Source organism: Calliphora vicina, chromosome 4, assembly GCF_958450345.1.
Source record: "Calliphora vicina chromosome 4, idCalVici1.1, whole genome shotgun sequence".
NCBI lineage: Eukaryota > Metazoa > Arthropoda > Insecta > Diptera > Calliphoridae > Calliphora > Calliphora vicina.
This window is the reverse complement of record NC_088783.1, coordinates 78577201-78596531: the sequence shown is the minus strand read 5'-3', so window position 1 is coordinate 78596531 and position 19331 is coordinate 78577201. Positions and strand designations below refer to the sequence as shown.

Genomic DNA, 19331 nt, shown 5'->3' with positions numbered 1-19331 from the left:
TTCATCAAACTTGCATAGGTTCCGCCATTCGAATGGAGATCCATATATTTGAATACTCCCATAAATACGTAATCTCCAATAACAGGTTAATGTAAAAATCCTGCTCTTCTTACCTCTATTAACCAATATATAGTTATGTTTTAACCTAAAGTTATACTAACAGTTTGTATACAAACATTATTTTAACCGACAGTATAACTTAACTTATATCCAGACATCGTGATAATTGGGGTTATTCAATTAATTTTTTGCTGGGATACTGTGTACATTTTTGTTGCAATAGTTTAGAACTCTACGAGTATATTATATTGTCAGTTGTTGGAGAATCGTGCTACAGAGAGCAAGTGAACAGTTTTATTCGCTAGTATTGTCCGTGTTATGATTTAATTTTAATACTTTTATTTATTTTTATTTCATTTGCCGAAACAACCTAATAAAACGAAATTAATTGAAAAAAAACTCGGTAAATGAACAGATTAAAAATTTAAAAAGTTGTTTTTTTTTCTGTTTTGCTTGAATGAATTAATAAATTATTAAGAAAATATAAAAAAATCAATTGTAACAAAAAATTTGTATAAAAAGGTTGTCAAATAAAGCAAATTAAGAAAGACACAAATAAAACAACACAACTAAGAGGCTGAGTAAATAAAGTTGGTGAACTTGAACTTGTTTGGGCCGTCTTGTTCTCAAATATTGAGAAAAATAAAGCTGCACGTTGTAAAAAACCCCCTGAACCTGTCCCTCTCCATTTAGTACTTACATTCATGTAACACACTACTACACCGACTACAACATCAAAAATTAATAAATCACGCAACAAGAATAATAACAACAACATAACGCAATATAAAAATGGAGGCATTGGGTGATTTATTAGCGCCTTACAGTGAGGAAATTGCTAAATTTGCCGGTACCGTTACTTGCTTACAATTTTTATCCGGTATTGTTCTATTGAATGATATTCGCAAAAAGGGCAGCAGTGATGCTTATCCACCAGATCCATTTTTGGGTGGTATTGTTTTGTAAGTATAAATCTATTTAGTATAAATAGATATTTTTACATATATTTAATCAGTTTATTTTATATTCTACAAACATGCTTACTACATTCTCTTAATAATAAGTATTGTGTAACTTTAGTTTTAATTCGTTTTGTTTTTCGACTCGCATTTATCATGATATTCTATTTATTTTTGCTTGTGCTTTTTATACAAATTCAGACACTCCTGTAGTTCATTATATTTATGCACAGGGCATATCAATGACATTGTAGTTTTTTAATCTGTCAATCGTTTTTATTTTATTGTGCTAGAAATCTTAATGAGATTTTAACTTTTAAAATAATATTTTATCGTGTTAGAACTCGCATATTCGTATAAAACAAAATAGTAACGTTTTTTTTTTAAATTTAAAATACTAAACAAAATACTTATCTAAATTTAAATTTGTTTTTGCTGAAGGCATTTTTGGCATTATATTTCCATTTCATTATCTATTCTATTGCTGGAATAAATAATTCTTCTCATATAATATGTTATCAAAAGCCTTGTTATCAGTAGTTACAAAAATGATTTAGCAAAATTTTAAGTGTCAAAAAAATTGATTCACCTTAAGTTTTAAAAATGTTTAAAACTTGATAAGATAATTAAATCACTAACTGTAATAGGAGTTATATTAAAATATTAAAATTTATAAAAAAAAAATGTTTTGGAGACTACATTATTTACAGTACTGTACAGAACATTAGCAACAATGTTAGGATAAATCTAAAAGTGGTTTATTTTTTAGAATATTAAATTTGCAATAAAAAATATTTTAAAATTATTTACAAAAACTGGATCAAAAGTATTTTGTCTTCATATAGAATAGTGCACAACAAAATTACCAAATGCTAAAAATATAACGATTGCTTAACAGTTTTGGTATTTTTCCAGCGTTAAAATTAATTTTAAAGGATCAATGTTTAAATGAAATAATGGTTTCATAAAATATGAAACGGAAATTTACAATCATTAACTATATTTATAGCAAGAATAATATAGTTAATGATATTGATTAACGAATATTCAATATATTCCAAAATTATTTAACCTCAAAAATTTTTTTATGTTTTTTTAAATTAAATTTGTATTTTGTTTATTCCACAATCTGAAAGCCTTATTTATCGTCCATTTACTCACAAAATTTCTAGAAGCTCCTTCTCTGGGGTAGCACACACCATCTGTGCTGACTAAATAATAATATAAATAAAAAAAACTAAACCGTTTTCGAATATATTTATTTTTAGGAGAGCAAAAATAAAAACGAGTTTTACTTATGCCTGCTTTTGATCGTTTATGGTCTTAATTTTTTGTCAAATAACAATGTTTTTTTCACACAATCTGTGTTAAATAAATGTCGCTTCAAAATTATGATATATGACCTTGTAAATTTTGAAATAGGATTAGAAAACACATTCATCCCTATCGGCAATAACATGTGAAATTTTGTTCCCAATAAATATCCATTTCCCTCGAGGGGAAAATTGCTATCGGGAATATCACGGTGAACTTTACATTCACAATAGTTGATTTTGTTCGTAACAGCTGTTTATTGTTTAAAAAATTCCATCTAAAAATTTCACAACAAGGGGAATTTTTTCACGTGAACAAAGTTGATGAAAGAAATAAGGAAAATGGAAAATATGTGAAATATTGATTCGCGATAGGGGTGATTATTTTATTATTTATTTTATACAAATAGTAAATCGACTATCCCGACTAAATTTCAACAAAATCGCATATTAGCCTGTAGAAAAAGCTTTTTGCAGAAGATGTTTAATAATTGATTAGTATACGCCCAAAAATAATGGGCGTAACGCTTTAATTACATTATTCCCTACCATTATCTCGCAGATTTTAAGTTAATATAGGAAATTTATGCTATACAAATATTCTAATAACCACTGGACAATTATAATAAGCGAGATATATGCACAAAACAAATTTTAAAATGATTTTGGAAAAAATAGTTATGTGCACATTTCGTTCAAATGACGTTACAACTCTAGGACGAACTAAATTTGTTTATATATACGTAAATTGCTAGAAGAGAGGTAAGAGAATTTTTATGGTATTGTCAAAACAATGGAAACTTAGGAAAAAAATTATCTGGTCTATTTAGTGAGTCAATTTTTTTGTTTATTTTTATTACTGCTTACAGCGATGATGCATTAACCAAAAAATTGACCGTCTCCTTTGAAATATTTTCTCATTTCCATATAACAGTATTTGATAAAGCTTTCTTCGCTGTATAATTTGAGGTCAGTATCTTGCCGTAATTTCTTAATTGTGTACTTTCTCATCGGCCCTTCTCCATCACTGCCACTTAAATCGGATTCATCCGAAGAAAGAATGTTCTTTTGCAAATTGTATACGTGCAGTATGGTTTTTTGGTTAAAAATTTCGCGGGATAATAGATCAGTCCCTGCTAACACCGGTTCGAGAAATAATTTCCAATTCTAAATAATTGATAACATGTCTGGGTGTAATTTTTCGGAATTTCTTAAACTCTCTTGCTATTAAATTGTGTTGTCTTAAAGTTCTTAAGAAATTTGTTTATAATTTTTGAAACGGCTGATTTATTAACTGAATATTTATCACAAATAGTTTTTTGCTTCAATCTAGCACTAAAATCGTTTATTATTTTGGTTTTTAAATCTTTGCGAATATTGATTCAAGCCAATTTTACTAACTATTAAATAACTTGAGAAGATGTGATACGAGACTAATTTAAATTTCCCTTTTTGTTGTCTCGTGGGAAATTTTCAAACACTGATTACTTTAATATCACAAAATATATGATTTTTTTAAGTTTTGTTAATTATATGAATAAACTAATAAATAAAACAAGTTTGGAGCAATTATATATTTAATAACGTGGTTAAACCAAAACTGAGATAATAATTTTATAAATTTTGACATAAAAATGGACGTAGCACTTTTGCATACCACAAAATGAAATACATAATTATAAACTTAATTTTAACAAGCATTGTATTTTCGCTTATTCTAACGTTTTGTATTGAAATCTAAATTTTCATGAAACTTGAATGGCGCTACGAACTAAGTCCCCAAACCGCTAATGAATTAAGGATCCAAAATTTTATAAAGAAAAAACCAACAACGAAATTTATTTTGGTTGGGGATTTATTTCATTTAGAACTTTTGGGTTTTAATTAATAATGAATTAAGCCCCCAATTTTGGGGTTTTAATTCATTTGTGGTTTGGGGACTTTGTTCGTAGCACCAAATTGTTTGTAGACTAAGCTTACGATATGTGTTATTTACCATTTTATTCGATATTCAAAGACTTCATTCAGTAACACTGAAAAAACTGGTTGAATTGAAAAATATACAAACTTTGTAATTGTAATTAGCATACAATATACATTTTGTCTCAAACATTTTCAAGTTCTCATCGTAGCAATTTTCTTAACAATTTTGTAATCAAATCATATCATGCTCAGAAAAATATAAAAGTCATGACCGGCATAATGTAATAAAAAATACTAATGAACAAAATGCAATTTGTTGCAATAATAAAATAAATAAATTTACATATACATATATATTTTTTAATTTTAAATAACAGTAACAATTTATATAAAACGAGTTTCTCAACGTTAATTATTTTTAATTTTAATAAATATGATTTTGTAAAGAATTGCACAAAATTGTTTAAATAACTCTTATGTATGTAGTACTAGTGTAAATTAAATATCATTGCAAACTGAATCAAGAAGCAATTTATTAATTTAATTTTTATGGCCACAACCACCTTGCTTGTGTTTAAATCACATCAAAGTGAATAATGTGATTTATTCTGATATTTAGAATAAAAATTCTTTGTTTGGTGAAAAAATTAAATTAAATATATTTGTAGATAGATCTATAGAATTTTCGTTGGTATTTGGGAAAGTATAGACGAATTTCAGCTAAAAGTTTTAGTATAGACCTAAAACTTTACATTGATACGGAAGCTAAAACAATCTTTTGTCAAATATTGTGACATTAAGAAGCCACCCCTGATTATGTTCACCTGCACCTACATACAAATGTATGTATAGCGTGTATATAAAGATAATATTATCTAAATCCACTTGTATTTATGGGGACTTAGCTAAAATAACCTGCTGCAACAGGTAAATCAGGCAATAAACTGTATTTAAAAATATAATAGACTGACGAAATGTGGTAAAACAAAAACTATGATAGCAACTAGTTGTAGTCATAGAGGTCATAGACACATGTAAAGTGTTTGTCTTCTAAAGTGTTATAACTAGTACCAATGTACGTTGGAATGTAATTTTGAGCAATAGCAAGGTCTAACAAATGCAAATGAGAAGTGGGTGGTAAAGGCAAAGAAAATAAATAGACAAGAAGGTTTGAGTAGGAAACCTTAACTTAAAAACACGAATTCTAAGAATGTTTTAGTGAGAAAAAACTCAAACAAAAAAATTACTCAAAATATTCACATATACGAGTGTTGTTTTTGTTTTCACATAGTTTTTTCTACTGATAGATTCTCACCACTTATGTTTCTGACAACTGAGTTAGGTCTTTGATAGGAAAGTTTTCGCTCTATGTCTATTCTCTATGTACTCACCACTTAAGTTTTTGACAACTGAGTTAGGTCATTGACAGGTTGCCAATTTGGCAACAGAAAATTATGCCCAGTTACCATCCATAACGCCATTTTGGAAACGGACAACGCAACTTTAGCTCGGTTGGTCCATTTGTGCATGGCGGTATAGGAGCGGAGATTTATATAGCCAATTGTGAAATAATTGAAATGCAGTATTCAATGTTAATTAAATTAGAATCAGTTTTCGAGTTATTTTCGATTGCAATTTCTATCCGAAGTTCGACTTTGTAGATGCCTCAGGACAGACATAAAAATAAATGAACAAGTTTTTTAAATGGTGTGTTTTTACATACATATTCTTTAATTTCTTATTAAAAACTTAATTTTAATAAATATTGCAACGAAATTAAAATATTTTTAAATGTAAATATATAAATTCTTCTTATTACTTACCATTTCAGAACAATTTTGAGTTTAAAAATGGGCACTCTGATGGGTGATCAAGCCATGATTAAAGTAAATGTTATTGGTTTTGCCATAAACGTCGTCTTTATGTTGGCCTTCTATTGGTACGCCTCGGGACCATTTAAATCAAAAATATGGTCCAAAATAGGTATAGCTGCCACCTTTACCATGGCATGCTTGGCCTACTCTAACTTTGAAGATCCGGCCAAAATTGAGTTCCGTTTTGGTATGTTAATCACTGGCATTTTGGTGATTTTAGTTGGTATGCCACTGTTGAGTCTAGGAGAAATAATTGAAAAGAAAAGCACTGAAGGTTTACCATTCCCTATAATATTGGCTGGTACTGTAGTGGCCGCATCTTGGGCAGCCTATGGTATTTCAATTAGAAATGAAGTAGTAGCGGTAAGTAATTTTGATAAACAACAAAAACTAAATAATTTTTTTAAATTCTATTTTTCTTTTGCAGTATCAAAATCTATTCTTGTTACTTCTAAGTGCCATACAACTAGCTTTATTCGCCATTTATCCCAGCACTCCCACAAATGATATCAAAACATCTTCTTCGTCGGAACCTAAATATTCTAAACTAAAATCCGATAGTCCATCCAAGTCACCAAAAAATAAAAAACGTGATTAAAATTTAACTAAACTATACACACAAACATTATTATCACTACTAATGCTTTTTTGGCTTTAAAATCAAAAAAAAAAAAAAAGAGTTCAAGCTTTTTTTGGCACAAAATTTTTGCATGCCATTTTATAAATCAAAAAATACGTATACGTGCAAAACAATTTTCGACAATAATATAAATCTTCCAATAAATATTAATAAAATAAACTAACAAACTATATATATATATTTTTTTAAATTAACTCAAATTTATATATTTAGCATAAATAAAATAATGTTGTTATTTAGTAAATTAGTAGACGTTTATGATTTTATATAGTATAGTACTAAAAATGAAATTGTAAAAATATAATTATGTTACAAATTATAAATTTATTAATATATTTAAGACCGAAAATAACTACAGCTACATTTGTTACACTAAACACATTATTAAGAGCTTAATAAAAAAATTAGTTTCTAAAAAAAGTTTGTTTTAAGCAGAGGGTTACATCTACTACTTAATAAAGAAGTTATTTTGTTTATAAAGTTTGTTTTAAAGGTTGTCATTCGTATAAAAATTATTCGAATAATCGAATACAATTTTTTAGTTTAGAATAAAAAATTATTCGATCAATAATTACAGTTGTAGTATGTTAATAATTTAGTAATCCAGATATAGATTAAAAATAAGTCAAAAAGTCATGGTTTTTTTCTTATATTTTCCCGAATTTAAATCGCAACATAAGTTGGTCTATGTCAACTATATTAATGTATCAATAATGTATGTAAGTTATTTGGTGACTTCGGAAATTTGATTTCAACATACAGACAGGTCGCAAATTTTCTAACCAGTCCCTCGCAAAAAAAATGTATTATAAATACATATCTTCCGAAATTTGTTAACAATGAAGCAGTTACAAATATCATCCAACAACAGTTTTTAAAGATAATCTGGGAATTCAAATAGAAAAAGATTTATCAATGCCGTCTTCATACATTCGTATAAGTTTACTGCCCTGTATATCAAAGTTATTTGAGAAAATATTGCAATGTAAAATTTTACCATACTTAAATATCCAAAATATTGTCCCAGTTCATCAATTTGGATTTCGTGAACAACATGGTACCATTGAGCAAATTAATCGATTGACTGGAGAGATAAGAAAATCTTTTGAAAATAAAAAATATTGCTGTGCTATCTTTTTGGACATCGTATGAATTGCTGGAGTCATACATATTAGACCGAGTTTTTAGAGTGAAATATTGCGATTATGAGATTATGAAACAGGAAATTAAGCCTGGTGTTCCCCAGGAAAGTGTTCTCGGACCAGCGCTTTATTTTATATATACTTCTGATTTTCCTTTGTGCGGTAGACTTACCATATCAACATTCGCTGATGATACGGCAATACTTAGCTCCCATGCATATCCGTACGTAGTTTTATACTGGAGAATACGAGTAAATGAACTCAAAAGTAAACACATCACATTTACTCCCAGTAGGGTAAATATAAAGTGTCTCAAACTGTCCACCTATCACACTAAATAACATAAACATTGCACAGACAGATACTGTTACATACCTTGGTATTCGTCATATAGAAGCCAAGAGACTTCACATGAAGTTTAGAGTCTCTAGCGTTCACTGTTTAATTAATGAACAATCAAAATTAAGCCATGACTATTAAAGTAATTTTGTATAAAAGTCTGGACATGTGGAATCCAATTGTGGGGAACGGCCATTAATTCCTGTATTGAGCTTATATAGAGGGCCCAATCGAAAATTCTTAGGACCATAACGGGTGCACCATGGTACATAAGAAATGAGAACATCCATAGGGATTTACATGTACCGTTAGTTAAGGATTAGTTCAAGAATATGCGTGAGAAATACATCATGGAATTACAAAACCACCCGAAACCGCTTGAAAGTCTTTTCGCACGTAGAGCCGATCTAAAACCCCGCTAAGATCTGGTTTAATTTAGAAATAAATATGAAATTAAATATACTTTTGTTTAATTTTGTTATTGAATTTTTTCGAAAATCTTTTGCAATTTATATGACAATAAATGTTTCACCATAGAAAAAACGTAGTCATTCCAATGAAGAGCGGTATATTTAAATACTCGCATAAACAATTGATTTCCAATGATACGCTAAGGTGAAAATCATGCATGTTTTATCTAAATAGTACGACTTCGTCATCACTTGAAACACTGCCTAACCTACTTTTTTCGTCATGCTATTTTTTATCACATATTTTTTTGTTGTCCATCATATACCAAGAGCATCGATTAAATTAAAGCTAAATTCACTAAAATCTTAATTCAGAATTTAAACTATAATTTAAACTATAATTCATTCCATAAAACCATTCTCAACAAAACAAATCCTTTAGTATCAGTCAAAGTAGTAGTATTCATTCATTGTGGATTTAATTTATAATTAAATCCTTTTGACCTTTAATGGTTAAATTTTTGTTAATTCAAATTTAATCCAAATTGCATTAATCTAGTTTATCTTCATTCAATTTCGTTTTAATCATTTACAAAAAATTGCATACTTCTAAGAGATTTGAATTGAACAAAAACTGAATCATATTTTATTAAGCCATTTAGTATGGATTTAAATAAGAGAAAACTTGCAAGATTTTATAAGATATTAATTATTTATAGACTGAATTCTCAAAGGATTGAATTTAATACGCTTGAAGTACTAAGTTTAGTACATGAATTCGTAATAAATTCTTTAGTAGAGTGGTTAACATAAAATAAAATTTTAAAAATTAAACTAAGAATTTTAGAAATCGATTTTTCGATAGCTTTGTCATGAGAAAAAAATATTACCATAAATATTTAAAAAAAATTAAATCATCCGATTTTTTCAATAAATGACATTTGTTGTCAAGACAAAGTTGTCTTAGCAAAAGCACTAACAATTTTGTCATAACGAAGCAATAATACTAATAAATGGAGACTATACCTGATAATTTTTTATCTTGACAACGATTTTGACGTTTATCATGATAAAAATTTATCAAGTATAGACAGGGGGTTAGATACTAAAAACAAAACTTAAAAATAAAAGTTGAGAAAAAGTCAAATTTGAAATATTTAAAAAAAAAATCAGCCGACTTTTTTATTACCTACTAAAAAATAACCTTAAAAATAAAATTAAATTTTTTTACATTTTGTTCAAGGTGTATTAAATAAGGTGAAGTTACGAGCCCAGCTGATTATTGTCTTTGTTGTCGAGACGCTCTCACCTGATTAATACGCCTTGATTTTGTTGTTATGTCGTAGTGGTAATTTTTTCCTCATGCCAAAATGTGAAATATTTTTTTTTCAATTAGATATGAAATTTTTAAAATTTCCTAAAACAGTTTTTTTCTTTTTATTCATCTTTAATTTTACCATACAATACTCACAATAAAACCAATTATCTCCGTTTGTTTTAGTTACCATCCTGTAACTAATAAGCAACTCTTTATTAGGGTAGGTATATGTATTCAATTTAAAATTGCTGACTATTTGTTGAAAACTGTTTGCATTTATAATGTAATGTTATGTAATGGTTAAATTGTAGGCCCATTTTCTGTAAAGTTTTATGATTACGTTTAGATATCAAAATATTTGTGTGTTTTTTGTAGTTAAATGCAATAAATTCGTTAATTGTCCGTTTAGTCAATTTATTCAATTACCACCATTTTCATTATTGTCGTCTTCATTGGGTGCATCAGCCAAAGGCATTGTAGAGTTGTAATGTTCACCCAAACTATACATATGACGATGATATGTAATTATCAATGGAGAACCACCGAATTCGGCCCCCTGTACGGTGGGTGAACCATCTGCTTGCAAAACTTCAATTGGCACTTTGAGTATAGAAGATAAAGCCTTTAGTTCAATTTGACCGCCCCAGGCAGGAGTGTCGCGTACATCATCACAATATTTTTGAAACTCTTCGTCTGTGAGTAAATCTCCAGATTCTGGGTGGGTCATATAGGGTATGAGAGAGTCTTTGTTGGCTTGTATATAATTGGCAGTTTCGGAGCGCAGCTCCTTAACGGTTAGAATAGCTAGACCATTTTGCAAGAGTTGATGACGTATGGCATTGTAAAGACAGTCACCATCGGAGGGTACATTGAATAGAGCTAATTCGCGTTCTTTCATTTTTGATTTTAGTTTGCTTGCTTCAACAAATTTAGGCGCAAACATGGCATCATCTTCCGAGGCTTTAATTTCTTCCTCTCTTTGGCGTGCTTCACGGGCCTTCTTGTCTCTACGTTTTTGTGCTTTAGTTACGCGTTGTTGTGGCTCTTTCTCTTCATTGATCTCCTCGTCCACGTTATTCGTCTGATTGTTGTGATTACCGTTTGGCGGTTCTTCTTGAGCTGACTTTACTTGTTCTGATTTAACTTCATTTTCCGCCTGTTGAATTTCTTCTTCTTGTTTCTTTTCCAGGTCTGTTTCCAATTTGGCTATTTCCTCCAAAACTTCTTTGCGTTTCTTCTTATCCGATTTGGGTGCATTTTTCTTAAGAGCTTGAATTTTAGACTGCAATTCTTTGCGCTCCTTGCGGTGTCGTGATTGTATGTCTTCAATTGAAACATTGTTTAATTTATTGGTGGTTTCAATAATATCATTTTCCAATGCTGTCTCCTCCATTTGTAACACTTTTAGTTTGTATTTTTTTTTAAAGATTTTTGAAACGAACAAAACTATATTCTTTTTACATAAAATATATTTCCAAAATTGTGAAAACACTTAAAGACGCAGAACCACCACAGATTTTTCGTTTATGTCGAACAGCTGGTCTTTTGAAGAGTGTTGTAAAATGATAAAATATATTTGTAAAACAATAAGTGTGGGTAAGTATTAAAATATATTTGTAAGGTTGTTGTCTTTACTAAAATAAAAAGTAGAGTGTTTGGATAAAAAATGGATAAAGAAAAAACCGTTGAATTTGAAAATATATGTTAGGGAAGTTTATTTATTATAGAGATTTATTCGTTTTAATGGAATATTTTAGGCCTCATTCATAATCAATTTTTAAATTTACCAAAGGTTTATAAAACAGATTTTGTACGGTAATTTTGTTTTATAAGACTTTTATAAATTCAAACATTGATTATGAATGTGGGGGTTAAACTGTAGACTATTTTATGTGAAAATTATTTGTTTTTATTATACCATTCACCTTCGAGAGAAGTGTATATATAAGTTTGTCATTCCGTTTGTAATTTCCACAATATAATTTTCCGACCCTATAAAGTATATATATTCTGGATCCTTATAGATAGCAGAGTCGATTAAGCCATGTCCGTCTGTATGTCTGTCTGTCCGTCTGTTTGTTGAAATCAATTTTCTGAAGACCCCAGATATCTTCGGGGTCCAAATCTTCAATAATTCTGTCAGACATGCTTTTGAGAAGTTTCCTGTTTAAAATCAGAAAAATCGGTCCACAAATGGCTGAGTAAGTTGGACCTACAATGAAAAAATATTTTTTAACCCGAATTTTTTTTCACCAAAAAAAAAATCAAAAAACAAAAAACATTTTTTTAAAATTTAAAAAAAAAATTAAAAAATTTTTTTTTTTAAAAAAATTTAAATTTAAAAAATTTAAAATGATTGGAAAAATTTTTTTTTTAAAAAAATGAAAAAAAACAACTTTGGGAAAAAAAGTAAAGTTTGTTTACCTAAAAATATTTAAAATTTGTATTTTGAATTATAATTTGGTGAAGGGTATAAATATAGCTCTCTTACTTGTTTTACTTGTTTTTTTAATCACGTTAACTTTTAAAACTATTTCTTTACTAAATCATTAATTTTCAACTGTTATATCGGTCAAAATGGTCAGCTATAAAAATGTATGTGAAAAAATATTTAAAACTTTAAAAAAAAATCCAATATGGACTTATAAGGAATTCAGTATAAGGAATTCTTGAACATTGAGAGGAAACCTGGATCAGGAAGAATAAAAGGTCTAACAGAAGAAAAAAAGATTTAAGAAATTTCTTGTGTGACAGCCATTTGCAGTTGTGGCAAAATAAGTCAAACATTTATGACACCAGCCACGATAAGCACAGAAATATATATTACGGAGTCTCTACCTTTCTTAAATCAGCACCAGTGTTGCCGTTTTGGTTATTTATAACCAAAATTGGTTATTTTTATTCCTGATGTGTAGATGTGTATTTATTTTTCATTTTGGTTACTTTTTTCAAAACATTTTGTTATAGACAGATTTTTCAATATACGATTAGTGTTTATAAAAAACCGACTTTTTAAAAAACCGGTTTGTCGGTTAACCGAAAATTGGGCTTTTTTAGAAAACCGGTTTTTCGGTTAACCGACATCGAAAAAACCGGTTAAACCGGTTAACCGTCATATATATGTAGAAAACATAAAATGTCCAATAAAGTATATACAGCTTTAAAATTTGTAGTTTTTAGTAGTCAGGAATGGTTAATATTAAATACCTATGAATATACAAAAGTGCTAAGTCCATTTTATTTTGTAAAAATTTCAAAATTATTATGTCAGTCAAATGGAATTGAGTATAAATATGTTACTAAATATATAATATACTTGTTTTAATTATTGGTTTATTCATTAAATTTTTCTGATATGGAATCAGATTTCAAAATATTTCAAATTATGGATTTTGGAACGTTGTTATTTCTGAAAAGGACTTTGTACACTAAGCTAACGAAATGAATAATAAAATAAAATTTTAAGAACAAAACACACTAATGAAGTCAAATTGATTGAAAGAAGGTATGCACATCAAATTCAACTTGACGTTTGGTAAAATCATCACTAAGTTTATAATGAATCATTATTAAGATTTTGCTTAACTTCTAGAATTCTGCGGAATTTAATTTTTATAGTTTGATTATGTAAACTCAAGCTTTTAAGTAAACTCATCGTCCTCTACTATTTAGAATCATTTTACTTCTTAAAAATATCAATCTAAATAGGTTTATATTGTAAATCAGCAGTTTAGGTTTCAAATCAGACCAATAATGTTTGTACAATGAATATAAAAAAATACACAAAACCATGAGATTTCTTAATTTTAAACCTAAATTTTAAAAACCGGTTAACCGAGTGATAAAAACCGGATAAACCGGTTAACCGAAAATCAACATTTTAAATTAACCGGTTCGCAAAAAACCGAGTACAGTATTACACTACTATTTTTTTGTATCAGATTTATTTATACATTTTATTCAATTTATGCAATATTTAACCAATAAGAAGAAACATATAGAATAAACAGAAGAATAACCAAAAATAAAGAAAGTTTTAAAAATAAATGTCCCACATATGTGTTTTCAATTATATTTTTCGCTGCACCAAAATAATTTGTCAATTTTGTTCCTCTGATCGATTCTTTAAATTGAATAAGATTAAAAATATGTGAACAAGAAAGTTTAAATATAATATTTAGTTAGCTAGCTTCAACCTTAGCTATTTGTTTAGAATAATAAACTAAAGATTACGCCTTGCGCACGATTTCCCATTAAATGACGTAGATATTCCATTCTGTTTCATATGTGAAAATTACAATTTCTGGCGAAACATTTTATGTATTATGTCAGAGTTGGCAACCTTAGAATTACAATTACTTGACTATTAACCAATAGGAACACAGTTTCTTTGAGTTCTACATGAGCAGAAAGATTTAATTATGTGCGCGTGATGGCGTAATCTTTAGTTTATCATTCTTGAAAATTACCAATATCATATGCCACAGCTGCATGCAGATATTTTTAAAATGAAAAATGTTCAGCAAAACCACAGAAAAAGTGTAATATTTGAAAAGCTATGACGCCTTTCACACTAGGCAATTTAGTTGCGCAAATCTCTTGCCCAACAACAAAATATCATGTAAAATTTTCTTCTCCTTAACCCGACATTACCTCAGGCATCAACAAACGCAAGATGTTCAAGTCAGATATTTTTAAAAAATTAAAAGATTTACATTCAGTAATAATAATTGTGTAAAATAGAAAAATAAAAAAAAAATATATATATTTAATTGCAAATTATTCTGGTAGATTTTTCTGAATTTTTTATGATTAAGAACTAATTTTCATAATATTGTAAATGGTGAAATCTTGACATAAAATTTATTTTGAAGTATAAAAACATGACGTTTGCAATACATTTTTTTTGGTTACTTTTTTAGCATTTTGGTTATTTTTTTAAACAAACTTGGTTACAAAAATTTTGAGGTTGTGGCAACACTGATCAGCACAGAACAGAGTGCCTTAATATTTCTTGCCTGATTTGGCATCATGCCACTATCGAAAAAAGGCCCTTGAGTGGTATTCAAACAATAATGTAATTTTGGTTTGACTCAACTCAACTGTCCAAAACTTCGGCCTGTGGAAAGGTATTGGTATCTTATAAAAAAAGAATTAAAGAACACAGGAAAGATAACCTGTATAATTTCAGAGAACTTAGAACTAATTCGTGCAAAATTTTATCTGGATTGCCACATAATCAACATATGTATTTATGACTACTCATACTGTATTTTTTTTTTTTTATTGAATCTTCATTATTTAATGAACTAACAATAAGTGGTTCAAATCTTATATCTAATATTATTATTTAATTAGTCCATCCAGTGCCGGACGAAAAAATTTTGTGTTCATGGTTGTTTTGGTTAAATTGGCATTCTTCCTTCTAGATTAGGTCTGCTGTGTCCCTCCTTCTTAATCGAGTGTGGACACGGTTATCTAATATGTTGCGGGTCAGCGGGTTTGGGTGAACTTCAAGTTTTTTTTAAATATTTTTGTACATTTTTCGAGATTTCAGTTTTTACAATTGGCACGTTTAGATCTTTGTGTATATTCGCGTTTTTGATATACCAGGGGGCAACTGTGATCATTCTTAGAAACTTGTTTTGGCGTCTTTGGATCTTTTCTACATTTGACGCTGAGGCCGTGCCCCATAACTGTATGCCATAACACCATATCGGTTTTATGATCATGTTATAAAGTAGAAGTTTACAATCTAAACTAAGCGTAGAGTTTCTGCCAATAAGCCAATTAATTTGAATTGATTTCAATTTCATTTGAGTCAACTTTGCATCTATATGACTTTTCCGTGTAAGGCGACGATCGAGATGTATTCCGAGGTATTTCACTTCCGATTGTTGAATTATTGTTTGGTTATTGATATTAATAGGGCGGCATGATTCTCTACGCAATGTAAATGTTATGTGTGTACATTTTTGACTTTAATTTTCTATTGTTTTAACCATTTTTCTAATTCAAATATGTGGTTTTGTAAGTAACGAGACGCTTCTTGAGGGTTTTCATGAATGCTTAGAATAGCAGTATCATCAGCAAATGTTGATGTATGAGTGCGATTGTTAGTTGGCATATCAGACGAATACATCAAATATAAATACTGTATTCCGGGCGGACATTTGTATGTAGTCTAAGTCCATTTTTAATACCAACCCCAACATAGAGTATTTTCAGAAGGCATGTTTCACGATGTCGAAAGAATAATGAGTCGAACAAATTTGTATGAAAACTATTCGAAAGAATTTTAAAAACTGAGTGTTTTTCATACAAATTTTTTCGTATTTTTCCAGAAAAAAACTCAAACAAAAAAATTATTCAAAATAATCACACATACGAGTGTTGTTTTTGTTTTCACATAATTTTTTTACTAATACATTAGGTGTGTTCGCGTACTTTCCAGTAAAAAATATCCAGTAACGGTATTTTAGAGAGTAAAAATAAATACTCTCAATCTGAAAAATAAACAAAAAAAAGTACGCGAACAACAATTTGTAAAAATAAGTTGTATTTTATTTAATTTAAAACGTTTGTTTTGTGTTATTTTACTTCTTTTCTTTACAAAACTTGTAAATTGTATTAATTTTGAACTTTTTAGTTTTATTTAGATTTGCAACCATATGTTTTAAACATATTTTTTATGTTGATATTTTTTACTCTACGATATGTCACTTTTAACACTCTCTTGCTCTCTCGTTACAAGTTTTTAAAAGTAAACGAACAGAATTCCGTAACTTCCAGTGATAATTTGCACAAAAAGTAAACGAACGGAATCCCGTAACCTCCAGTGATAATTTGACCACTTAGGTTTTTGTCAACTGAGTTAGGTCTTTGACAAGAGAGTGTCCGATCTACATATGTGTATTTATCTATGAACCAATTTTGAAAAGAGTTTTTATCACAATGGGCGCTTTTGTATACATTTGTTTTAAACAAACATGATGCAATAACCAAAATTCCTTTAACAAGAACACAATTGTTGTCATTAGCACTCAGCTTAAGTAGTTTTAGACTGTTGCACAGACGACAAACAATATACACAATTTAAAAACACAAAATTTACCATTAAACCATGCTCACCTTTTATAAGCCGAAATTTTAGCACCTTTTTTTTATCTACTAAATGGTTTTGTTATCAACAACACCGAATAATAGGAGCTGCCATAACCAAGTTAAACAAAACCAAACTAAACACACTTTTTTAAAACATACACATGTACATACTATGTATTTAAATTAGGACCCTCTCTTCTTCACAATTTATGTATAAATCCAGCAGTTCTAGGAGACAGTCCCGAACTAGTGATTTTACCCATCATTTAGGGTGGGAACTAGTTAATTCAATAGCTAAGTGATTAGTTATTTTAACACTAGCATGTCCTAAGCAGGGGTTCAATTGACCCTTTTTGATTACAATGATACTGTCTAATAGCTGGTTCAAAGTAGTCAACGTAGTTACCTTACTAGCTACCTAAGTGGTAACTTGACCAGCTACATAACTAGTTATTTTAACATGGACAGGTGCTAATTGTCCTCAAATATTCAGCTAAAAGGACATATCATAGACAGTCCTATAAACGAGTGATTGTAAGCAAAACCTTCCTTCGACAACTCTCCAATAGATTGCTTCTACTACTTTCTAAAGTGCAGTACAAAATAAACATTTAAAGTGACTTCACTATTGGTTACTAAGAGACACTAAACTGACTATTGACTTCACGCTATAATACATGGGATATCAGTATATTTAAGCAAAAATAAAAATAAACTGTATGAGAATTACATATATCAACACAATTTGTATAAAAGCAGTTTGTACGAATTACTCACAAAACGTTCACTCTAGATTACTTAGAGAAACTTAAGTGACAATTTTCTTCTCTCTGCTCTACAAATAGCACATACGTGGCAAATGACCCAAAATATATGAATTAGAGTTAGCCAAGTGATAGGACTTTAGTAACAATTACTGTCTATAAAGAATACATTGACTACACGCTTAACTGCTGGGTTCAGTCTATTCTGTGTACGGGTATGGTTTTAGTTGGACACCAGTGAAATATTTTTTTTGAGAGAAAACAAATTGGATAAAAACAAAAACAGGAAATCCACCATTGACCACATATGACACGTATTTTCACGTTATAAAGCTAATAACCTATAAAATCTTACACATACTTAAAAGCATATGCAAGTATAAGATGCGCGTCAAAATTATAAGGTTACAACTTCCCAGCAGTTAAGCAAGTAGTCAATGTATGTATCCCTTATAGACAGTAATTGTCACTAATTTCTGACCACCTGGCTAACTCCAATTTATATATTTTGTTTCATTTGACACGTAAGTGCTCTTTGCAGTGCACGGTGGGGCAGGATCAAAATTTTTTTGGAAATAAATCTGGCATTTCTAAACGGCTGTGTCCCAAAGTTGAAATTTTGATAAAAAATAGGTCAAATTCCGAAGAACGTAGGGGCATGTTTTTTATACCAAAATGTTCTTTGTAAAGATACCTTACAGAAAAACATAAAATTAATTTTATACTGTTATACGTACAATTGAAGAAAGTCGAAATCGTTTATTTTTGGATCTATAATCGACATTACTCTGAAATCGTTTGTGTATTATTGATAACTTAGTTGTCTAACGTAAATTCGAACCCATTCAGTCCAAAAGTACGACCAACATTTTTAAAAAAGCGGACCAAGCTATGGCAAAATTTTGTTTTTTCAAGACCTTGGCGACGAGCGCTTTCCAAAAATTTAAAAATCTTTGAAATCGAATAGGAATCAAAAAAATGGTATGTGTTTAAAAACTTTACAACTCGAATTCTCCGCGTCAAATTTTATCCAGATCGGATCAGCCGTTTAGAAATGCCAGATTTATTGCCAAAAAATTTTGATTCTGCCCCAATGTACAGTGCAGAGTTAATTCAATTGGTTACTTTATACATCTAATATTTGTCAAAACTCAAGTTTCATAATACAATTTCATCGTCTAAACACAATTTGTATTAGATTTTCAAAATTTGTTTAAAACAATTCAAAAACTTTTTATTTTCGTACATATATATGTATCGGGCAAGGCGAATTTATTTTACAGGTGGCGTTAACAGCACAGCTGATCTACTTTTTTTTTCTTCGCCTTGGGGTCGACTTGTCAAAAGTTGTATACAGGCGAATTTGTTTTATGTCAAAAGTTGTTTTTTGTTTACATTTTCAATTTCAAAAAAATGTTACTTTCAAAATTAAAATATTTGAAATTTATTTTTGTGAAAATAAAATAAAATCAACAATTGCTGCAT

General features: G+C 29.1%; 2 protein-coding genes across 2 annotated transcripts; one reads left to right on the top strand and one right to left on the bottom strand.

The window, feature by feature from the left end:
- Positions 1-323: 323 nt before the first annotated feature.
- Positions 324-7189, top strand: LOC135956849 (sugar transporter SWEET1). Its single transcript, XM_065507444.1, has 3 exons — positions 324-1022; positions 6087-6492; positions 6557-7189. Exons 1-3 carry the CDS (start codon positions 853-855, stop codon positions 6725-6727), a joined length of 747 nt encoding a protein of 248 aa, XP_065363516.1. The 5' UTR covers positions 324-852; the 3' UTR covers positions 6728-7189.
- Positions 7190-10142: 2953 nt separating this feature from the next.
- On the bottom strand, positions 10143-11507 carry LOC135957664 (deubiquitinase OTUD6B). The gene has a single exon (XM_065508447.1). It carries the CDS (start codon positions 11369-11371, stop codon positions 10397-10399), a length of 975 nt encoding a protein of 324 aa, XP_065364519.1. The 5' UTR covers positions 11372-11507; the 3' UTR covers positions 10143-10396.
- Between the last annotated feature and the right edge of the window lie 7824 nt (positions 11508-19331).